This window comes from Anolis sagrei, chromosome 3 (genome assembly GCF_037176765.1).
Source record: "Anolis sagrei isolate rAnoSag1 chromosome 3, rAnoSag1.mat, whole genome shotgun sequence".
In the NCBI taxonomy this organism is placed as follows: domain Eukaryota; kingdom Metazoa; phylum Chordata; class Lepidosauria; order Squamata; family Dactyloidae; genus Anolis; species Anolis sagrei.
The window spans coordinates 253,629,581-253,654,956 of NC_090023.1; the positions used below are offsets into that span (position 1 = coordinate 253,629,581).

A 25,376-nucleotide genomic window follows, 5' to 3' on the forward strand; every position below is an offset into this window, starting at 1 on the left:
CTTTGGAGGAAGGCAAAGGCAACCCCCCTCTGAACAAATCTTGCCAATAAAACCTACAGGTAAAATCTGACCTACAGATAAATTATCTGTAGGTCACCATAATTCAGAAACTCTTTGAAGGCATACAACCACCACCACTCCAGCAGTTTGATTTGTCTGAACCTACTGGGAAACAATAGAAATAAGCTGAGAGCAAAACAGGATGTGGGAAGGGAGAAAAAAGTGGGTAATTTTAAAAGCAGCTGAAAAATATATCCCTCAATATTTGTCAATAATATGAGCATGCTCATAGGCCAGAGAATCAAACCATTATTATCATCATAATCAAACAATCATTACCATCATTTTGGCATTCTTAGACTCTTCAAGACAGCTTCCCTTGACCTACATTGGCTAAGGAATTTTGGAGGAAGATGTTATCCAAAACAAAACCCAAAAACCTTTCCAGGCTCTAGGAATCTTTCGGTCCTTCAATGCAATCCTATGGTCAACCTTAACCAGAAGATTCCTGGAGATGTCAACTTTAGTAATTTCTAGGTCCTGTGGTGTAATCCTATGGTCAACCTTAACCAAAAGATTCCTGGAGACGTCAACTCTGGGAATCTCTAGGTCTTTCAATGCAATCGTATGGTAAATCTTAACCAGAAGATTCCTGGAGACATCAACTCTAGGTATCTCTAGGTCCTTCAGTGCAATCCTATGGTCAACCTTAACCAGAAGATTCCTGGGGACGTCTAGTCTAGGAATCTCTAGGTCCTTCGGTGCAATCCTATGGTCAACCTTAACCAGAAGATTTCTGGAGACATCAACTCTAGGAATCTCTAGGCCCTTCAGTACAACCTATGGTCAACCTTAACCAGAAGATTTCTGGAGACATCAACTCTAGGAATCTCTAGGCCCTTCAGTACAACCTATGGTCAACCTTAACCAGAAGATTCCTGGAAACATAAACTCTAGGAATTTCTAGGTCCTTCAGTGCAATCCTATAGTCAATCTTAACCAGAAGATTCTTGGAGATGTCAACTGTAGGAATCTCTAGGTCCTTCAGCACAATTTTGTGGTCAATCTAATGGAAGTTGGAGATAGAGTGACATTGGAGAACCTATAGATTTCTAGAGAACTGTTCCCTCAGGTGAAAAAATAGCAATTATTTAGTCACAGATTTTCATTTCTATGAAGGTCCCACACTTCTCATCCCAGTGAATGTAGAGGGTTGACATTCCATTTGGTTGCTCTTTGAATCTATTTTTTTTTAAAAAAAACCCTCAAATCTCACTATTTAAATGTGTATTTTCTCTCTCTCTCGATATTTAAGTATGCATTTGAATGCAGTTAAACTAATGAGGACTGCCTCCCATCATGCAGGAAACTGTGAAATCTGTCAGCCGGCGAAGTTCTGATCTGCATATTAGTTTGAGATTTTGTAAGGAAAAAAATTGCGATGACTCCACACTAAAACATTCATCTGCTGTAACAACAGACTTCTTTCGACGCTGAATCCTTCTTGTGTGCAAAGTGCAGGGAGGCATATCAAAATATTGTGCATAAATTTTTTTCAGGGAAGCCTCAATACCAAGAGGGATATCTATCTATATATGGAAATATATATGTAGCACTTGGGATGATACATTATCAAAGATGAAATTTTATGTCTGTCTGTAAAATTGAAGTATGAGCCAAGGGTTAACAACCTCGCGTTTTACCCTTAAAATTAGTCTTGGGGAAAAAAATCTACTTCATTATAAATACGTTACTGCTCTGTAATGGCTTCCTGATTGATAAGCCCCAGAGCAACCTCAGCCGGCAGTCTTTTAAGCACCAATCCTTCATTTGGGTTCTAACAGCAAGATGGGCTCCTCCTTCGGAGCTGGACCATCAATTTTTACCTGCCAATACAGTTTGATGAGCTTGCTGGTATGCTGCTCCCTTCCTCCAGACAACCAGTAGATATAGTCAGCAACCATAGTGCTCCTGGTGACAAAAAACAGAATAGGCAAGTGAAATAATTGAGAAAGAGGAAAGGCATCTGGGGAGGGTACAAGAATACCATGCTCATGATACAAAAATGAATGTATTCTAATACTGAAGTACCAGAGCTCTAAGTAAAATTAGTGTTTTTTTTTAAACTCACAGAAATTCCTGGCAGCATGACAGTGGCCATACTGGTTGAGGAATTCTGGTAGTTTTAGTTAAGAAAAATCACTGTGTGAGTTGGATGCCATAATATGGCCCACTGAAGTATATCCTTTTAACGCCTACATATGTCAATCTAGAAGGAAACGTGAATTGCAGATTAATTATGTTAATAATAATAATAATAATAATAATAATAATAATAATAATTGCTCACCTCTCCTTAAGGCAGTGGTTCTCAGCCTTCCTAATGCTGTGGTCCCTCATGTTGTGGTGACCCCCAATCATAACATTATTTTTGTTGCTACTTCATAACTGTACTTTTGCTACAGGATGTTTTTTCATTCACTGGACCAAATTTGGCAGAAGAACCCAATAAGCCCAAATTTGAATACCGGTGGGGTGGGGGAGGGGGATTGATTTTGTCATTTGGGAGTTGTAGTTGCTGGAATTTATAAGTCACCTACAATCAAAGGCAGGGTTTATGGGCATTGACCTTGAATTTTGGAGTTGTAGTTCACCTACATCCAGAGAGCACTGTGGTCTCAAACAGTGATGCATCTTGACCAAACTTGGCACACATACTCAATATGCCCAAATGCGAACATTGGTCGAGTTTGGGGAAAATAAACCTTTATATTTGGGAGTTGTAGTTGCTGGGATTTATAGTTCACCTACAATCTAAGAGCATTCTGAACCCCACCAACGATAGAATTAGGCCAACAGAAGATGGCCTGATGGTTTTTGGCGACTCCTCTGACACCCCCTTTTGACCTCCCCAGGGATCCGGACCCCCAGGTTGAGAAACGCTGCCTTAAGGCTTGAAGTTGGGCACAGTGCAGTTAAAATACATCATAATAATAAAAAACATTCAGTAAAAGCATATATTAAAGCATATTCCTATAAAATACACATGTAAAATACACACTTTATATTTCTATAAAATACACATAATGTATAGCTCATGTTTTAGCCTGATTATCAGCAGGGGTCCATGGTGCACAACAGACGGGAAGAATGGCTGCCAATTGGTTAGAGTTTGGATGGAATTATAGATCCAAGTAAGGGTTATACAGTAGTTAAGGCATGGGTAAATTACATTGCTGATCTTAAAACTTTTAAATCTATACATATAGGGGGAAAATATAAAGGAGGAAAATGAATGAGAATGCCCCCTGGAAAAAAAAAAGCAGGGGGGGGGGGAGTAAGGAAAGATATCTGTTTCCACTCATAAGCCTCTATTGAAAAGGATGCCACAGCCTCTCTGCAGGGCTTATGCAGAAAATCCTTCCTTATTAAAAATGGTTGCCACTGCTCCTCTCTACCTCAATAACCTGAAATCACTATCCTATGTTGGGGATCTTTGCTCAGTCCAAAAAGAAAGGTGAGGGTACAGGCAGTCCCCAAGTTATGAACAAGATAGAATCTGTAGGTTTGTTCTTAAGCGGAATTTGTATGTAAGTAGAAACAGGTATATTTTTAAAGTGTAATTCCAGCCAAAAATATCAATCTTTTAGCTTTGAATAGCCTAGGGAAGGGTTGACACCCCTTTGGTGTTTGTTTTGCTATCTGAGCCCCTGTTCAGAAGATTCACCTCACTTTCTGTCCCTGTGACAATTGGATTTTGAAAAAAATGGCTTGTTGCAGAAGCAAAGATGGGAGATAAAGCTTCAGTGGAGACACCTTTCCCCCATGATAACTCTTTCAGGAGGGAATTCATCTTCTTAGTGGTAGATTTCTCTCAATTCCTGTTAGCTCACCCCCATTTTTAACTCTGAGTCATTTGTAAGTTGAATGTTTGTAACTCTGGGACTGCCTGTATGTACAATATATGCCAATGTTCTGTTGCGCGCTGGGCTTGAAACGAATTGCCTTTAAAACAGGACGTGCAACTTTAGCCCAGCGGGAAGCCAGGGGGCCCGAAGAGAAATTCTTAAGGATTTTCACCATAAACAGTCTCTAGAAGGCTTGTAAAATATAACAAAGTCTTTTATTGGTGAACAATCAACAGAAACTTCTTTTGTCTTCAAAAGGTTCAACAAATGCTTCCAGGCTTTTGTGCAACTGGTGGCTTCTAACTGTTACCTTTACTCTAAAGGAAAATCCCTTTCCAAACTTCTGTGATCCTAAACCTAACTGATGTGGATCCGCTACCGGGCTGAACTGCGTCTCAAAACCGAGTGGACCTACCAGTAGGCCTGTAGTCACTTAGCTGGAGTTCTTGATGTTTAAAGCTGTTATTCCCTCCAAAATTCCTCGGGGCTGTAAGGCTGTTTCCCTGGGAACCTTTGGGAATCTTTAGATGCTCTTAAGACTGATCTCCCCCGGGAAGTCTTAAGGGTTGAAGCCTTTGTACAGGAGAAGTCTGTACACGTCCTGTACATTGACTTTCCTTGCTGAGACTGACTGAAAATGGCTCCCTTCCCTTCTCAATTGTCCTGAACAGGGGGCGGAACCAAACTTAACGATGATGGACAGGGGGCCTGCCCTATAACTGCAAACTTTAACAGGAAGCCACCCTTCTGCATAATCCCAAGCCTTGGGCTACAAGCAAACACTTAATACAAAGCAAATAAAGTTGGAGCTTCTGGTACAGCTGTACCAGCACAGCCAATTTTAGCATAGTAAAGTTTGGGGAACAATTTTAGGTGGTAGGACAAATCCCTCACCCTTCCCACATCATGGTAGGCCAAATTATGCCAACTTGCCAAATTATATTTCCGGCTACACCTCTGGGGCATGGCTATATCCCTAGTGCCATCATTTCACTAGCTCCAAAGCTTTTGCATAGTTGATGCAAGACCTTAATTCATTGTTACCATGAACTATGGCATAGCTGCTGGACTGAGGGTTATTTATATATGCTTCTATTTTTATTAGTTTTATATTATATTTATAGATTCACAATAATCAGTCATGGTATATCTGCAGGGAAGCTCTGAGGAGCTGTTTTATGAGGCAACAAAAGTATATGGGGAGAGGGGAAACAATCCTAACCGTTGATAGCATTTTCTATTTTTACTGGGTGGAAATATTTAATGCTCACTCAAAAATGTTTTATTCTGGCTCGCTTTAAAGTATTTACGGACTCCCACACATTATATACAGTCAAAATGTCTTCTAGGACAGTGGTGGAAGGCTTGATATAGTGTGATGCTGGTGTCAGAGAAGAATATTGCAGTCTGTGGTGAAGTCAAACACAGTTCACCTTTGATTAAATTACGCCTCTTCTTATGGGCTGGCGAAGGGTAGGTTGGAGGAGACAGCGCACACTCCAGCTAATTCAATATGCTTTAGTACCCTGAGTGCGTGTTAACAACTGCCACATTTCTCTTATTAGGCTAGGAGGATATTAAAAACTATTGTGCTATGGATATTAATGCCGGCTTCAACAGACTTCAGAAAACTGGTTTGCTTTTTATGGCTGCTCCACCAATACCCCTCTCCATTTCCTTCCCTCTGGAGAGTCTAAATCCAATTAAATGAAACTAGATGTAATTTCAAATTGTCACTTTAGTCAATTAAACATATAATAATCTTCTGCGTCTAATTACTAGCACAAAAAGTTTATTTGTTGATGCTTTCCTATCGACGTCTAGCTGCCCATCTCCCCTCCCCATCACTGCCGATATATTTATTGCTCCTTGACATTACCGTAAATTGAATTCGGAATTCTCTCCCCAGTTACATGTGTTATAAAACCCTAATCCCAGGCTAGCAGTAATGCCATTTTCAAGCATGTTTTCGCAAGCTGCATTATGTTCTTAATGAGATATGGCCAAATGAAAATAAAGGAAACTGAGGATTTAAATCACAAACGGTTCAGAGTTTTCTGGGTGTAGTGGGGGAATGCGGCGATATTCTGTAGTAAGCTGAGAAATAAGATAAATCTATATATGCACACAGATGCATCCATCTCTTGAATTCACTAGTAGAGCAAAATACTATATATGTGCTAAAGATTCTTCACTGAAATTTTGTAAGTCAGTGACAAAAATCTGAGGAACCTGGGTGAAAACATGCTAACCTTCAAGTTAAACAAAATAATAAATGGCACAGTACAAGCTTTTGGGCCACATGTTGATAAATTGTACATGTTGACTTGGATGTTCTCAACAGATCCATACAATGTGAACATGGAAGTGCTCTCAGAATAAAGTGTGGTGGGCTGGGAGTTGTTAATCTAGGCTTCCTGACTGATGCTGAGATCTTGTGACGTTGGGCCTGGAATTTCCCTTCATCAAGTCAAGAGGAAAATGCTTGTGTTAGGGACTAAAACAGGTCTGGAGAACACGGCTCCAGGGCTTAATTTTGCCTTTCTCCAATATATGGACCATTGTGAGTTATATACACTGATGTCATGCTTCTGAAGTTCGGAAACATATCATGGCACTGATCCTTGGCAGCACCATGGGAAGAGCAATAGAATCAGGCAGGAAATAATACCTTTTCTGGTTGTCCCCTGACTTTCAGCAGTATGGGTTGTTGTGTGTTTTCCAGGCTGTATGGCTATTTTCCAGAAGCATTCTCTCCTGCTGTTTCGCCTTCATCTATTGCAGCATCCTCAGAGATTGTGAGGTCACAACCTCTGAGGATGCCTACCACAGATGCAGGCGAAATGTCAGCAGAGAATGCTTCTGGAACATGTTCATACAGCCTGGAAAACACACAACAATCCAGTGATTCCGCCTTTTTTAATGCCAGGAGCAACTTGAGAAACTTCAAGTCGTTTCTGGTGTGTGAGAACTGGCTGTTTGCAGGGACATTGCCCAAGGGATGCCCGGATATTTTGATGTTTTATCATCCTTGTGGGAGGCTTGTCTCATGGGGAGCTGGAGCTGATAGAGGGAGCTCATCCACGCTCTCCCCAGATTAGAACCTCTGACCTGTCGGTCTTCAGTCCTGCCGACACAAGGATTTAACCAATTGCACCACCGGGTTCCATATTCCGGCCATGAAAGCCTTCGACAATGCATTTTCATCAGTATGATTTGCTACTAACTTTGGCTGTGTATTCCTGAGGGGGAAAATTCACCTTGCAGACAGTGTGTGTGTGTTACCGCCTGTGATATGTGTGGCTGAAAACTAATCTTGCAAAATTTAGCAGCCCTTTAAACTGGGTTTTTGGCATAACGGGGCCTCAGATGTCTCTCTCTTTAGATTCCAATGCCTCGGTATTATTCTGCTCCTCTTTTCTGAGACCATAGCCAGTTAATTTCTTAAGGTCATGTTGGACATTTATAGTGGAAGTGAGATTTGAAAGGATGGTTTTAATAGCTTGAGCTTGTGGACTTCATTTACAGGGTTTTTTCCCCCTTTGCAGTGTCAAGAAATGCTGTCCAATTTAACCTTTATATCTTGTCCATGTCATGCAGATGTTTTGTATCAGAATGTATGATGATGGAAGGGAGCAGAAGGACACAACTTTTATTTGGTTGCATTTGAAAAGAATCCTAGTTATATAAATACCTATTTATTCATCACCCGGCATCTGATGCTTCCAAAGCAACTGTAGTTTAAGAGATTAAATTCTGCAAATGTCACCGGTATCTTTCCATTTTGTGTTAAATGGATGTTATGCTATTGTCAGTGCCAAGCAGCTCCATCAATGTCCAAATGAAACTACCTGTGTGTGTATGTTATACGGGTGTATGCGTAAGCTAGCGGCGTCCCTCATCTTTGCTGTTGGCAGCGTAGGTGAAGCCTTCCATCTGTTTGACTGATTTGCAAATGTAACATTTCTTTCTGCACCTTCTTACAATAAAGCCAGCCCACACCTATCATCTTGGGTAGAACTACACAATGTGTCTGTCTCTGAAAATGGCACGGCAGATTCAGATGATCTCCCATGTCTTCGTCATGACTACTGCAGCTTAACTAGCGCTCTAACATTGGGGTCAGCCCTTCCATTAGGCACAGTAAGGCTGTTGCATAAGGTAGGGGGCGAAAAGGGATGCAGGCAACACTGGCAAGATATTTGAGGACAGCGCTAGGAGTGCAGCATAATCTACCCCTGATCCACGTAATACTGCCCAGCAATCAGTGCTGAAATAAGAGGTCTGGTTAGCTAGAGAGCATTTGCTCTTGAGACTGGGGGTCTGTCTATACTTGAAAAAAAAATCCTTATTTGAACTGTACTTTTCTGATCCCCGAAGACTCTATGTTTGCCTTGTTAGCACCACACATGGCAAAGGCATTGTGACGAGTTTGCCTTCAGTGGCCATAAATGACCCCTGGGCAAACTCACCTTGATGTGAGCTTACTTTAAGAAAAATAACACTATTAGTAGCAACCTGCCAGTGGTTGCCTTGCTTTTTTACCCTTCCTGTCTTGCATATGAATATGTGTCTTTTGCTCTAAGGCAGTAGTTCTCAATCTTCCTAATGCCACGACCCCATAATACAGTTTCTCATGTTATGGTGACCCTCAACCATTAAGTTATTTTTGTTGCTACTTCATAACTGTATTTTTGCTACTGTTACAAACGGTAATGTAAGTATCAGATGTGCAAGATATATTTTCATTCACTGGACCAAATTTGGCATAAATACCCAATATACCCCAATTTGAATACTGGTGGGGTTGAGGGGGGGTGATATTGATTTTGTCATTTGGGAGTTGTAGTTGCTGGGATTTATAGTTCACCTACAATAAAAGAGCATTCTGAACTCCACCAGTGATGAAACTGAACCAATCTTAGCACGCAGAACTCCAAGGATCAAGAGAAAATACTGAAAGTGTTTGGTGGGCATTGACCTTGAGTTTTGAAGTTGTTGTTTATCTACATCCAGAGAGCACTGTGGACTCAAACAATGATAAAACTAGGCAAAACTTGGCATGAATACTCAATATGCCCAGATGTGAACACTGGTGGAGTTGGGGGGGGGGGATAGACCTTGATATTTGGAGGTGTAATTCCTGGGATTTATAGTTGTCTGCAATCAAAGAGCACTCTGAACCCAGCCCACAATGGATCTGCACCAAACTTAGCACACTATTTATGTGGCCAACATTGAATATTGGTGAGGTTGATGGGGCTGTTTTTGAATTCTGGGAGTTGTAGTTCACCAACACCAAAAAGGAAGAGAAGGACAGGTGGAGGGATCTTTTTGTGTGTGTTTTCTGATGGTCTTAGGTGACCTCTCCGAAACCCCCCTCATGAACCACCCAGGGGTCCCGACACCCAGGTTGAGAAACACTGATCTAAGGTGTCATTATCCTGTTATGCAGAGGTGTGCTAATACTGATATATTTGTATATTGATCTGCACGCACACACACTGAGCCCACTTTCTTGCTGAACAAGCACATGAGCTGCTGGACCTAGTCACTTTCCACCAACTTATTCAAGTCATTCCTAACTCCTCCACTGGATTCAAAACAAAGCTTCCTGTTTGGGATGCCTCCCTCCACACTTAAACATATTTGGATCTTTGTCCAGAATGGAGGGAAAAGGGCAATTCTTTCTGTAGTGCTTTGGAAACCTGGCTTCCAAAAACCTGATGGCAAGGCACCATGAATTCCAAAGAGAACATACTCAATAGCCAGCAGAGACAAAAGCCGAGGAAGAAAACTTGCTTCAAAGAGCCTTGCAAGACATTATGCGAAAAATATTTTGTTAAATAGGCAATGGTGCGCATTAAGGGCAACAAACCTTCAATGTGGCATAAAAAAACATCAATTTCAGATATAGAATCAAAGATATGGATTTTATTTGCTAAATCTGGCCACTGGGTGGAGTAAAACCCTACGCTATATAGTTAATAACCGTAGGGCAGATCACCAAAGCCTACACTATGTCATCTTTAGTATCCTTTGTAGACATTTATGGGACGAGGTGACCTATGCTAATGTAATCCCTATGAGTACTGGTTTGACTGCACAGGTGGGGAAACCCCAAGGAAGGGGCTGTGCTTACTGGCTGAGTTGAGAAGGAGAGGGGGAGCTGGAGAGGAACTGTAGTTGCTGGGGCTAGGGAACAGGCCCTCTTCATCTAGAATTGAGCACCGGATCACTTTCAAAGTGATGGTACTTACCTTTAAGGCCTTGCATGGTCTGGGGCCGATGTACCTGAGGGACCGCCTCACCCCCTACCAACCCCAGAGATCCCTCCGTTCTGAGGACCAAGATCTATTGGAAATTCCCAGTGTCAAGACCTTGTGTCTAACAGCAACCAGATGCAGAGCCTTTACAGCAGTGGCACCATCACTCTGGAATACTCTGCCACCTGAAGTCCGTGCCTTGCGGGACTTATCAGCTTTCCGCAGGGCATGTAAAACATATCTGTTTCGATAGGCCTTTGATCTTTGATATTGCTGTTTTTAAATTGTTTTTAAATTGTTTTAAATTGTTTTAAAATTGTGTTAGATTTTAGCCTGTTCTTGTAAGCCGCTCCGAGCCCCAGGGGAGTGGCGGCATATAAGTTTGAATAATAAATAAATAAATAAATAAATAGAATAAGGGAATGGTATTTTGAGTTGTGGGCCCCTTGGTGGCAAAGAAGGTTAGGGGTGATGAGCTGCTGAACTTGCTGACCGAAAGGTTGGTGGTTTGAATCCTGGGAGCGGGGTGAGCTCTCGCTGTCAGCGCCAACTTCTGCCAACCTAGCAGTTCGAAAACATGCAAGTGTGAGTAGATCAATAGGTACTGCTTCTGCAGCAAGTAACAGCATTCCATGCAGTCATGCTGGCCACATGACTTTGGAGGTGTCTACGGACAACGTCGGCTTTTCAGCTTAGAAATGGAGATGAGTACCACCCCACAGAGTCAGACACAACTATACTTAATGTCAGGGGAAACCTTTACCTTTTATTTTGAATTGTTCCTTTAGAAAAGACAACATAAGATGCATTGTTTATAGTGTCATTTCAGTATTTTATTTATCTCTGACTTGTATTTTTTCCATGTAGGGCTTTAAAATAGTCTCCACATGCTGTGATACAGTTGGCCTTTCTCTTTTGCATGAGTTAGGGGCACAGGACACACACAAGAGAAGAAAAACCATGAATGTCTAGATTCTTCAGAATGACTTTATAGTTGAGTTGTAATGAAAGTTGACCTTAGAGTAGCACTGGAGGACCTAGACATTTCTAGAGAGAACATATTAATCAAATCCATGAAAGTTAAACTTGCAAATGTGGAGGGCCAATTGCATTTTGAGACAATACATGTGTGTTCAATTGTATATATAATTTATTGTATTGTTGCTAAAAACATTTATTGGGACTTCAGAATTCAATTGTAGTTGGCCTCACAGAACCCAGAAAGAGACACACCAACAACTAGTCATATTAGAATTTTTAGCACAGTTGCATTTTTGAACTGGAGTTTCTAGAATTCCCCAGCTAGCATGACTACATTGGCTGAGGGATTCTGGGAGCTCTTGTCCAAAAATGCATCGTTTCCAAGCTCTGAATCATCTACTTGAGAGGATTTGGGGACTGGTTCACATAAAAGCATATCTTCAAATCTCTACTTACATTTTTTAATCTGCTTTAATTCTGATTTCTTTTCATGTATTTTTGATGCATTTTTCTTTCTTTTGGGTTTTATTTGATTTCTAAACCCCTTTGCATGTCTTTTTTTTTGCAAAAAAAGATCAAAGAATTACACTTTTGCCTTCTCTAGTTGGGATCACAAATGTGTGAATGCACAAGTAGAACAATTGCATTGGGACATTTAATCCTTTATTCCCAAGCTGCGTTCCAAACAAATGGCTCTACTTTGAAGGTGTTATTTGCATTTGTAAGGGAAGGCCCTATTTACTCTTAGTAGTATTACGCATGTGAGAATATAGGGACAGAAAATTGCAACTAGTATCAACCATTTAATGACCTGGCCAAGAAGAATGACTCCAGTGACTTTGCTCTATGGATGTCCTTAGCCTAGAAACAGCAAGGGCTGGAGGTCAGGTTCTGGTAATGCTGAATCAAGACGGTCAATTCAGTCTAAGAATTTGCCTCCAATGATCAAAACAACTATGTTTGCTACTGCTTTTTCCTCATCTGCATTAATTCTGCATCACCTGTTAATACCACACATTACTTAGGCAATCCCTCGTAGACTGAGGACGATGGTCCTCCAAGTGTAATGTCTTGGTGGTGGGTCCATAGCTGGCCGAGGAACCCTATTCTTGATCCGCATGTTCTCCTGCAGTGAGGACATCGGTTTTTAGGTAGAAGGCAGTTCCGGTTAGGGATGGCTTGATGCACCTTCCCCTTGGCACATTTCTCCCGTTCACCCTCCATTTGTGCCTCTTTAAATTCTGAAGAACTGCTGGTCACAGCAGACCTCCAGTTAGAGTTTCCAAAGGACCAGGGCTTCCCAGTTCTCCACACACATTTCTCACATTATGGTAAGATTGCCATAAATGGCTGTACCATACCCTATGCCAAACTTGTCTTGCTCACCTTGTGGCGGGGGCCACATTGCAAAGCCTTCACATTATTTTTGGCCAGAAGGCCATGGATGCACCACTTTCATTATAGCTTTTTGCATCATGCACATGAATATACATATTTTCCGTTAAGATGAAATGAAGAAGTGTATTGCAAATGAATCATCATTGTGTGTATCAAGATCACAGTGCCTATGAAGTGAGTACCATTTTTTTCCAGTCCATGTAGACAAGCTCCAAGACCCAAACGTCATCTACAAGCCGTTTAGAAGCTGCATAAGGCAGTTCCACAAAGATATAAACATGCAGTTTCCATAATGTGTGGGTTCCCAGGTGATTCCGGCTGCCTGAAACCCAGGATAGGAAGAATAAATAAATCTCCTGCAATGCATGTGAACATTAACTTCCAGGCCATGGAGTCCTCCCCCCACATCCCTTCTTTTGGTACTGTGGCTGCCATTAAAATAGAAACCCATCTCAAAGTAATAGGCTGTAATATGTCTATTGGAAAAGCAGAATGTCGCAGCGAGAGAAATACAGTGGAAGTCTGACAACTACTACTACTGCTACAAAAAAGAGAGGCTTGCCTCCTTTCAAAATGCCAGTCATTGTGCTGTGCAAGAAAGACATAACCTACCCCAAAGTGAGCCATAATGGATAGACTGCAAAAGCAGAAAATACGATAGAACAAAACAGCCAGACACATAAAGAAAAGCAAGTATTAAGGACAATACAGGTTGGCCTTGTTGAGCCCTTATGTCTAATAAAGCAGGGCGAAGGGAAACCTGATGTTAAATGCATGAATTGAATGTGTGCACTTTGAAAATGGCAAACAACACCCATTATTTGTGGTTTAGAAAAATACTGTATAATCGCAGGAGAGGGAATTTAACTCTTTCATTTACTGGTGAAGTTGTTTGCTTTGGGTATCAGTTACCTCCTCTTAATGCTAATAGGAATTTATAGCAGCACAGGCTGGATTTATCTTAAGATAGCAACTGAAAAGAAAACAAGGTTTCTTCCCCCGAATCTCCTGAACTCGGGTTAATTGTCTTCCCCATTCTCTTTTGCATTATTATTGCAGGTGTTGAGATGCCAAAAAATACCTGCTGAGAAGCGAGCAAATCTGGCTTTTTTTGGAGGGGGGATGGATGGAAGGAACATGGGACTTTTGGAAACTGTATCTAAATCTATATTGGAGAGCCAACATATAGTTGTTCAAGTGTTCAACTAAGGGTTCATCTACATTGTAATCTTAGGATTTATACCTTGGTGAGGCACAAGTACTTTTGGCAGAGAAGGTTAAAGAACCTGTAAAACTACAACATCCATGATTCCTTAGCATTGAGCAATGGCACTTATAGTGGTGTCAAACTGCATTAATTCTACAGTGTTGATACACCTGATGCCTCTGGGAGATAGTGCTAGAATCTCTGCTCTTGAGCAAGTCCTACTCTCACAGCCTCAAAGTAATGCAATGACAAATCCTCTCTGAACAAATTTTGCCCAGAAAACACTGTAATTGGTCCAGTTTTGGGTTGCCATGAGTCAGAAATGACTGAAGGCAACAACAATTTGTGTTGGATTTAGAAAAAAATATGCAGTATTGTTGTTTACATTTTTATATATGTTTGCAATACTCATTTGTAAGTGGTCTCTCAGAAACTAAGGAATTTTACAAAGAGACTTGCATCTGTTTTTATGGCCTGAAATGAATGTAAGCTTTCAGACTGACCACAAAAGAAAACAAACCAATAAAAACTGACCAGGATTTTGAAAGGTTTTCCTTGAGGGTGGTGGAGCATGTAGAATCATAGAATCAAAGAGTTGGAAGAGACATCATGGGCCATCCAGTCCAACCCCCTGCCAAGAAGCAGGAATATTGCATTCAAATCACACCTGACAGATGGCTATCCAGCCTCTGTTTAAAAGCTTCTAAAGAAGGAGCCTCCACCACACTCCGGGGCAATGAGTTCCACAGCTGAATGGCTCTCACAGTCAGGAAGTTCTTCCTGACTGTGAGAGCCGTTCAGCAGTGGAACTCACTGTGATCTAAATACTTTAAACACTTTTAGTGTAATTGAGAGCACCATTCCCTACCCTTGCTCTGGTTTTGAGTTTTCCGCAGCCTTTACAGTTTGTCCCAAGTAATTCTGCACAACAGTTTCTGTATTCAATTTTAGAAGATGGAGCATAAGGTGGGGCAAGGGGGAGCCATGATATCATGGTTATGAAGAAAGCTTCCTCTCTAAATGTATTGTCGAAGATTTTCATGGCTGGAATTGCTGGGTTTTTTGGGCTATATGACCATGTTCTAGAAGCATTCTCAGTGTTCCAACAGACCTCTCAAACTCTGAAGATGCTTGCCATAGATGCAGGTGAAACGTCAGGAGAGAATGCTTCTAGAACATGGCCATGCAGCCTGAAAAACCTACAACAACCCTTCCTTTTTTACTTTGCCACATTTTTGACTTCTGAAATTTTAGTAAAGTCAAAAATGTGGCAAAGTAAGAGAGGAAGGGTTGTTGTAGGTTTTTCGGGCTGTATGGCCAAGTAATTCCGCACAACAACTTCTATATTCCATTTTAGAAGATGGAGCATAAGGTGGGGCAAGGGGGAGCCATGATAGATAGTAAGGACTGTAGCATCATAAAATCTGGAAGATCATATGTTTTCTACTGTTGCCATAGGTCAGGAGTGAGAATTATATAATTCTCCAGGACTTACAAATGATTCCCATGTCTGGCACAGGCAAACTGACATGGGGAAAATCCTTTTTAAAACTGTTGTTGTTCATACGTTCAGTCGTCTCCGACTCTTCGTGACCTCATGGACCAGCCTACGCCAGAGCTCCCTGTCGGCCGTTACCACCCCCAGCTCCCTCAAGGTCAGTCCAGTCACTTCAAGGATGCCATCCATCCATCTTGCCCTTGGTCGGCCCCTCTTCCTTTTGCCTTCCACTTTCCCCAGCATAATTGTCTTCTCTAGGCTTTCCTGTCTCCTCATGATGTGGCCAAAGTACTTCAACTTTGTCTCTAGTATCTTTCCCTCCAGTGAGCAGTCGGGCTTTATTTCCTGGAGGATGGACTGGTTGGATCTTCTCGCAGTCCAAGGCACTCTCAGCACTTTCCTCCAGCACCACAGCTCAAAAGCATCGATCTTCCTTCGCTCAGCCTTCCCTAAGGTCCAGCTCTCGCATCCGTAGGTTACTACAGGGAATACCATGGCTTTGACTAGGCGGATCTTTGTTGCCAGTCTGATGTCTCTACTCTTCACTATTTTATCGAGACTGGACATTGCTCTCCTCCCAAGAAGTAAGCGTCTTCTGATTTCCTGGCTACAGTCTGCATCTGCAGTAATCTTTGCGCCTAGAAATACAAAGTCTGTCACGGCCTCCACGGTTTCTCCCTCTATTTTCCAGTTGTCAATCATTCTTGTTGCCATAATCTTGGTTTTTTTGACGTTTAGCTGCAACCCAGCTTTAGCGCTTTCTTCTTTCACCTTGATTAGAAGGCTCCTCAGCTCCTCCTCGCTTTCGGCCATCAGAGTGGTGTCATCTGCATATCTGATGTTGTTAATGTTTCTTCCAGCAATTTTCACCCCAGCTTTGCGTTCATCCAGCCCCGCACATCGCATGATGTGTTCTGCATACAAGTTAAAAAGGTTGGGTGAGAGGATGCAGCCTTGCCGTACGCCTTTCCCAATCTTGAACCAGTCTGTTGTTCCATGGTCAGTTCTTACTGTTGCTACTTGGTCCTTGTACAGATTCCTCAGGAGAGAGACAAGGTGGCTTGGTATGCCCATCCCACTAAGAACTTGCCACAATTTATTATGATCCACACAGTCAAAGGCTTTAGAATAGTCAATGAAGCAGAAGTAGATGTTTTTCTGAAACTCCCTGCCTTTCTCCATTATCCAGCGGATATTGGCAATCTGGTCTCTCGTTCCTCTGCCTTTTCTAAACCCAGCTTGAACATCTGGCAACTCTCGCTCCATGTATTGCTGGAGTCTTCCTTGCAGGATCTTGAGCATTACCTTACTGGCATGAGAAATAAGGGCCACTGTACGGAAGTTGGAGCAGTCTTTCGCATTTCCCTTTTTTGGTATGGGGATATAAGTTGATTTTTTCCAGTCTGATGGCCATTCTTGTGTTTTCCATATTTGCTGGCAAATGGCATGCATCACCTTGACAGCATCATCTTTTAAGATTTTAAACAGTTCAGCTGGGATCCCGTCGTCTCCTGCTGCCTTGTTGTTAGCAATGCTTCTTAAGGCCCATTCAACCTCACTCCTCAGGATGTCTGGTTCTAATTCATACACCACACTGTCAGAACTATCCTCAATATTATTATCCTTCCTATACAGATTTTCTGTATAGTCTCGCCACCTTCTCTTGATCTCTTCAGCTTCTGTTAGGTCCCTGCCATCTTTGTTTCTTATCATACCAATTTTTGCCTGAAATTTACCTCCAATGTTTCTAATTTTCTGGAAGAGGTCTCTTGTCCTTCCTATTCGGTTGTCTTCTTCCACTTCCATGCATTGCTTATTTAAAAATAGTTCCTTATCTCTTCTGGCTAACCTCTGGAATTGCGCATTTAACTGGGCATATCTCCCCTTTTCACTGTTTCCTTTTGCTTTCCTCCTTTCTTGGGCTACTTCCAGTGTCTCAGCAGACAACCATTTTGCCTTCTTGGTTTTCTTTTTCTTTGGAACGTACTTTGTTGCCACCTCCTGAACCGTGTCGCGGACTTCTGTCCATAGTTCTTCTGGGACTCTGTTTACTAAATCTAGTCCTTCAAATCTGTTCTTCACTTCCACTGTATATTTGCTAGGAATGTTAGTGAGATCATATCTAACTGGTCTGTGTATTTTCCCTAATCTCTTTAGTTTTATTCTAAATTGGGCAATAAGAAGTTCGTGATCTGAGCTACAGTCAGCCCCAGGTCTTGTTTTCACCGACTGGATGGTGAACTTTCACCGACGTTCACCTCCAGTACCGTCGGCCGCTAGCCTTCCTTTCGGCTTTGAGCTAGCTGCGTCATCACATCTGGGGCTAGTTGAACTTATCCTCTGCTCCTCCCCAGTAGCATTTTGGCCATCTTCCGACCTGGGAGTCCCATCTTCCAATGGCATACCGACATATCTCTGGTTGTACTGGTCCATTTAGTTTTCTTGGCAAGGATACTGGAGTGGTTTGCCATTGCCTTCCCCAGGGATCACGCTTGGTCTGACCTCTCTGCCACAACCGTCCCGTCTTGGGTGGCCCTTCACGGTTTCGCTCATGACATCATTGAGGTGCTCAAGCTCCAGCGCCCCGACAAGGCGGCGATCCTTTGCTGGAGTTTTTAAAACTAGAACAGCTCATATTAGTTAGGGAATTCTGGACGTCACAATCCCAAAGGCTATTCCTTTTAATCTCTGCCCAGAGTTAGCAAAACCTGCTGGATTCTATTCCATATGTATTAAAAGTGGCAAATATTCAATTCGTAGGGCCCTTTCCATACCACCATATAACACAGAATATCAAGGCAGAAAACTCACAGTATCTGTTTTGAACTAGGTTATCTGAGTCCACACTGCCATATATTCTAGTTCAAAGCAGATAATGTGGGATTTTATTCAGCTGTGTGGAAGGGGCCCTAGGATCTCAAACTCTGGCTACACTCCACCTTCTCTTCAGGAGGCCATGAGAGCTCAGGAATGCTTCCTCCTCAAATAAGTACATGGCTAAAATCTGAAGGAAGCGCTAGTCTCTATTGCAGCCAGGTTTCAATGTGGAGGAGATATACATGTATAGAGGAGCTTTCAGACAAGTGGGGCCTTCTCTTGACCTTTAAAGACTAAAATGGATGTCACTGTTGTGTGCCTTCAAGAGGTTTCCAGCTTATGGTGACCATGACATTATCATGTGAGAGAGTGGGACTTGTCCAAGGTCACCCAGTGGGTTTCTATGACTAACAGGGGAAAGAGTTGTAGCTTCATGCTCAAACCATGCTGGCTCTCCTAAAATGGTAAAGTGCACTAAAATGGTACAATACAATTCAGATAAAGGTTTTCTCCCTGAGAAAGAAGTAGGACTTTGTCCTGTTCTTTCTCAGAGTGATAGGTACTTTGTGTGCTAGATGGCAGAATTTGTGATTAACTGATTATACCGGAGCTATTTATTCTGCTTTTAAAATGTATGTGCCAGGTATAGTGATAAGACTACCATTTCAGCTCTATTGTGTTCTCTTCTCTTATGAATGTACTGCCATCTCCTTTACAGCATAATCCTACAGAAAATCTCATCAAGGGTAAGCTCCATTAAATTCAACAAGACTTATTCCCAGTTTAGTGAGCGTGGGGACAATCTTCAGGAAATATAAATTGTACTAACTGAGACAATTTATGTATTGCCAAGAAAAAAATTAACCAGTAATCCAGTCTGACTAACTCAGGTAGACCGATACAGTCCGTCCGTCAGCCAGACTGATATGCATAATGATCAGTAAAAATCCTGCTTGGACTGTTGGAAGCCTAATGAATTTAGCATAGAAATATTATTTTCAGAGATGTTTACTTGCGTCATATGTGAGTGTCAAATTAAATAACAGGGCATTCAGGCTCCCCTGTGAGCAGGTCTAGATGAATGTCAACAGCAACTTTCTCTACTCTAATTTGCAGCAAGCTCTACGTAGAATGTGTCTCCGAGAACAATGGAGGTCATAGCCACATTGACTCATTGAGCCTTTTAGCTCAATATCTCCAGAAAATTTATGTGCTTTCCTTTCCCATCCCTTCCCTGCTGAGCAGGCTGACACCATCATTTTCTCCTTTTCTGCCCCAGTGGAGGTCCCCTTGCCTCCTTAGCTCAGGAAGGAAATATATGAAACTTGGTACAAGATTAATGCAGCATGTTTCCAAAAGGCTGATTGGGGAAAGCCAAACCTGTTAATCAACAACAAGACAAATATGGAGCCATGCTAGGTTTTGGCCAGTTCTCTTTTGGTCTCCAACTTTGGCCAGGAGACTTAGGGCCTAGAGTTCCTGACAGATCCACATTATCTGCTTTGAAATGGATTATATGGCAATGTAGACTTATGTCATCCAGTTCAAAGCAGATAATGTGGATTATCTGGTTTGATAATCTGGATTATATGGCAGTGTAGAAGGAGCCCCAGATAGCTTTTTAAAGTCTCATCTAAGATCTGGAGTGGATTTAAACTCACTGTCCTGGAAAGTAGCAAGTGCTAAAATTTCTTTCCTTACTCTTCCCTGTTGATCAGATTGATGCCGTCATTTTCATGGTAGCTGGCTTGTGAATCCATCCTGGTTTTTAATCCAAACTTTAAGGAAGTTATCCAACCCATTTTGGCTTCAGTAGCTTCAAAAGCTCCTTTCATATTTGGACTAGAATGAATTGTGGATTCTCTGTCCCCACTGACCAGGATGCCACCAAACATGCATGCAGATATTTCAATTCTTAACACTGGCAGCAAGATGTGTGAGGGAGTTTGATTTGCATTCATCTAAATATGATGAAATCCCAGAGTGCAACTAGGAACCCAGTTTTACTAGCATTTCTGATTTTCTTAAGAGTTCTGCTCATACTGAAGGAAACACAAGAACAACTTCCTTGCAGACTCTTGTCATTCAAACTTAGGGGATGGTGCTCCTTTATGTTTAGAAATGGAAGAATGTGGACTTGCCAACAAAGGAAAATTGGATTGTGAAGATGGCAGAGATGCATAAATTATCCATTTTATTAAAGAGAAGTCATTAAAGAACTTTATTAAGGATTGTGAACTCTTCAACTTTCATAAAGAAGGAAAATATGAAGACGCTTGTGGGTTTTGAGATTAAGCTTTACCTTTTCTTTGCTTATTAGATATGATTATATACTGTGGAGAAATGAGAATATGACTATTTTTCATACAGATATTCTTGGGCTGAAGATGTTTTCTCTTATAAAAGAGGATGGGGTTAGAGCCATTGGTGTGTTTTGTAGCATGTAAGTGTTGGTACCCACCTCACCTTGTGGCTCAAGGTGGGGTACAGCAGGATTAAAACAGCTCAATAAAACAAAACATGATAAAACACATATAGCACTATACATATTATAATGGTATTAATTTTAGTATATGTTTTGTTTTGTTTATGGTATTCCTATTTTAATAAAGATAACTTTGAAATAGCAAGATGGTGTCATCTTGTATTTTTTAATGCGTTAGACCTTCAACTTTTTCTTGGCTATGTTAAAGAGTGTGCTGGATTTTTTTCCTTATTAAGTTTTAAATATGTTTTTAAAATGTTAAATTCATGTTTTATAGGAGTTCATATTCAGTGGGTTTTAAAATCATTTGTATTATTATTGTTGTTATCTATTTTTTTGTTAACTCGCACCTGTGGTTCCCAACCTTTTTTTGACCAGGGACCACTTTGACTATTGACCACTTGACTGGGGACCACTTTGACCAGGAACCATTTTGACCAGGGACCACTCTCCAACATTAATACCCAAAGGGTTACAAATAAGTTTTTGATCAACTTTAGATTCCATTTTGTTATTTTGGGTTGCTGATTCAGAAAACTGCATTGGATAGACCATATCAGCTCTAGTTTCTGATACAGAACATATGCCATCCAGTAGTTGACATCCGCTTGCCTTCAGAAAACCATATTTTTCTAGAGCTGCGGACCTTATTTTAGATCTCATGGCCCACCAGGTTGGGAATCACCGACCTACAAGCTAAGCTACCTTGGTTCCCATCTTGAGAGAACATGGGATATAAATGAATGAATGAATAAATAAATTTGCAAATGTGAATGGGTGGCCACCAAGGTGTCTCAAGCCTTTCCTCATTCAATAGGTTTCTTCAAATATTAAAGGGAATTCCCATCTTTACCATACTAGAAGCCAGGCTCTAAAATTAAATGAGACCAAGGGGGAAAGGTCCTTAGAAAATGTGAGGGTCCTAAATCAGGATGATAGTAAGTCCTTTTAATAGTAGAGGCGGTGCAACAAATGGGGCTCCCCACTCATAAAAACATCAAAAGCAGTCAAACTGTTTTAGCACAAGGAGTCTGTCATCCATCTATCTATCTTCTGTCATTTCTCATCTCTATAGATCTCTATCTTTCTACGTGCTTAAATCCCTGGATTATTTTAATAATAATAATAATAATAATAATAATAATAATAATAATAATAATAGCTAACAATCTGGTATTCTGCCACAAAAAGTCAAAATATACCTGTGGCAGTCACCCCACTCTGCCTAATGGTAGGGCTGGCCTTGGATTAAGCATCCTTGCTCTTGCTTGCTGATCCTCCCTTCCATGTCACTCTTAACACCCCTCCATTTTTGTTATCTCAATAGGGACAAAGCTGTGAATATGTATTCATTGAACTAACACTCAATTGAGCCCGAAGGAGGCCTGTAAATACAATTTGATGGACCCTTGGCAAATGATAGGAAAGCTTGACATTGTATACTCAAAGGAAGCTCACACAGTTAGTGTTAAAAATGATTCCTTGAGCTGGAAAGAAAGCAGGGAGAGCTTTGTCTGGCCTGACTTTTCCACAGGATATTATAGCTGTGATATCTTGGCAGGTTCCATTGATCCAAGACTGCTCCATTTACACAGCTGAGAGAAATATAGCCTTGCTGAATAAGGTTGTTTAAAGTATAAGTATGTGGAATGAAAGTGCTTCCAGCATAAAGACAAATGGATGCTAAATGCTTTCATTTCCTACTCAAGATTCTTAATTCTTAAGTTTACTCCTAAGGTTTGCCTGGACTTTTTGACTATTCGATAACTAAACCCCTATTCATGATTATAGGCTGTCCAGAAGCAAAATGTCAGCAGTTTCTGGTGGTTTTCAAAATGCTTTTCCAATTGGGGTGGAAAGAGATAGCTAAGCCTCTAACACAGAGATTGCTAAATCTTTATGTGTGGATAAGGAAATAAACCTACGCAGGGAATTAGGGTGGAATTTTAACAATATATTGGAAATACAGTGTGGACAGTCATTGGCTTGACCTTATGGAGAGAAAAAGCAGGACATAAATAAACATAAACATAAACATAATAATTAACCTAAGTGTTCATTTTGTATCATTGATACACTTATGACTAAGAACAATATAAAAGATTAATGCAGAGTTTGATTAAGCTATGATTTGTTGCACTTCAATATTATAATAAATCATGATTTGATGGCAAATCTGTGGTCAATTTAGAAACCTCAGGTGTATCAGTAAAATAAAGAAATTGGGATTGTTGGAGATTTAGCCCTGCTTGACTCTGCTTATGTATAGAATAACAAAATGTGGTTTGGCATGATTCCTAAATAACATTAGAGAGAGAAAAAGATAGCTGTAGCTTTCACCTCCTGCATAGCAAGTTTTAGACAGACATATGGTGGTGTTACAGTTTATAGAGTTAACTGTGGGAAAAGTACTAGCTAGATTTAAAATGCACTAATTTCAGATTAAGATTGTGTATTATTAGGCCTTTTCGGGAAAAGAAAACCCAATGTTAACCAGGGAGAGCTGGTGAAACTCATGATGCTGAATCCAACCTATATTTGGTCTAAACTTTATTTGGTTTAAACTTTAATAGAGCTAGCCAAGATTTTGCATTGTAACCTTCAATAAATTTAGCATAAAATTTGGAGTAAAATGCAGAGTTGGTACACCATCCCACTGACATGCAGGCAACCAACTCCCACTGATCACAGTTTGGAATTTTATTTTTAAAAAAGTATTCAAAAAACAAAAACAAAACAAAACAAACAAACAAAAAAACCTAACCCCCCCCCCAAAAAAAGTATTGTGAATTCTCTATTGAAATCAGAACCATCTTCTATTAGTTACACACTTTAAGCAAGTGAACGCGCTTGGTGAGAAAAGTAGAGGGCTTTTTTTGGTGGTTTTATTTATTTTATTTATACTTTTATACCTCCTTTCTCAGCCTATCGGTGACTGGTTGCTCCCAGACTGTGGAACTCCCTCCCAAGAGAGACCAGGATGGCTCCAAACCTGATGGCCTTTCTTCTGCAAGCAGGTCAAGACCTTCTTCTGCCAGCAGGCATTTGGGCAGGATGCTGGGGAGGTGTGGGTGGGATTTGGGGGAGTGGGCTGTGAGTTTTCAAGGCTATTTTATCTGTATTTACTTTATTTTAATCTGCTTTCCCCACTCTTATACTATTTAATTGTTTTTTAAACTTTTGCATTGATTAGGTGTGGGATTGTTAGCTGCCTTGAGTCTCCACAGGGAGAAAGGTGGTGTATAAATAAAGATAATAATAATAATAATAATAATAATAATAATAACAACTTGCCAAACTGTTATGTGAATAGACCTCACAACCTCTGGCAGGCAATCTCTGAGGATGCCTGCCATAAATGCAGGTGAAACGTCAGGAGAGAATGCTTCTGGAACATGGCCATACAGCCCGAAAAACCTACAACAACCCACTGTTATGCGAATAAGTCACTTGTTCATTTCTATGTTTTTTAAAACAGTGGGCCCTGTTATCTGTTGTGGTTTGGTTTCAGTACTCCCTGTGGATACCAAAATCTATGAATGTTCAACTCCCATAAGATATAATTGCATAGTAATATTAGTATCCCATGTATAAAGGTTTCCTTTATACCTAGTTTGGAGATTTTTTTTAAAAAAAACTGTGGATGGCTGGATCCTTGGATACAGAATCTGTGGATATAGATGGCCGACCATACAACTTTCCATTGTCTGCCAACAACAAGAACCATTAGTTGACTTACTGACTCTTCTAATATCTAATTCTGGATTTATTGACGAAGGCTTTCATGGCTGGAATCACTGGGTTGTTGTAGGTTTTTTCGGGCTATATGGCCATGGTCTAGAGGCATTCTCTCCTGATGTTTCGCCTGCATCTATGGCAAGCATCCTCAGACCTCACTACCTCTGAGGATGTTTGCCATAGATGCAGGCGAAACATCAGGAGAGAATGCCTCTAGACCATGGCCATATAGCTCGAAAAAACCTACAACAACCCAGTGATTCTGGATTGTTGTGGCATCGACCTAACTAACAGTGTAGTCACAAATCTCAAAAAATCCTAAGGGGACACACACACACACACAAACACACACAAGAAGAGACCGCTCTCACAGAAAACAAGAAAATGGAAAAAAATGATTGCATTATGGAAAATGCATAAAATCTTCATACTTTATGAGATGTACTGTATATAGACATAATGTGCACTAATTTACCTTTCCCCACAAAAGTCTCACAACTATTAAAAAAGAAAGATGAAAATACAATGCATGAAGGATTTAGGGCAATCCAATGGAATTGATACTATAAGATATTGTAACATTCCTACAGCCAAGATTGTGGAAGGCAGTTTCTAGAGAAGGCAGCCTGAGACTGGATCTATAATGCCATTGAATCCAGATTATCAAATCAGATAATACAGACTATCTGCTTTGAATTGAATAATATGAGTCTACACTGCCATATAATCAATTTCAAAACAAATAATCTGGATTTTATATGGCAGTGTAGCTGGGGCCTGACTCATTTTATAGAATGAGGCCTAATCCTATTATTTGTTTGGACTAGAGGAGACACAACCAGTGATTGAATAATTCATTGAACTACTCTGTTATTATGTTCCTTCAAGTTGCCTGCCAAGTGATGGGACCTCATGAATTTCATAGGGTTTCCTTAGGCAAGGAACATTCAGACGTGGTTTTGCCAATAACTAAGCAACAGGATACCAGCTTCCAAACTTACCTATGCTTTGGAGTTATAGCATACGTTTACCTTTAGGACATCATCCTATGGCATCCTGGGATTTGCACTTTGCTGAG

The 25,376-nt window shown here is 40.8% G+C and overlaps 1 protein-coding gene across 1 annotated transcript in view; it reads right to left on the bottom strand.

Annotated features, from left to right (window-relative positions):
- SPATA16 (spermatogenesis associated 16) overlaps nucleotides 1-25,376 on the bottom strand; it is a 177,538-nt gene that overhangs the window by 77,484 nt on the left and 74,678 nt on the right. Inside the window, exon 4 of the mRNA XM_060766767.2 lies at nucleotides 1,887-1,971. Within this exon, the coding sequence (XP_060622750.2) occupies nucleotides 1,887-1,971 (85 nt within the window). The remainder of the gene's footprint in view (nucleotides 1-1,886; nucleotides 1,972-25,376) is intronic.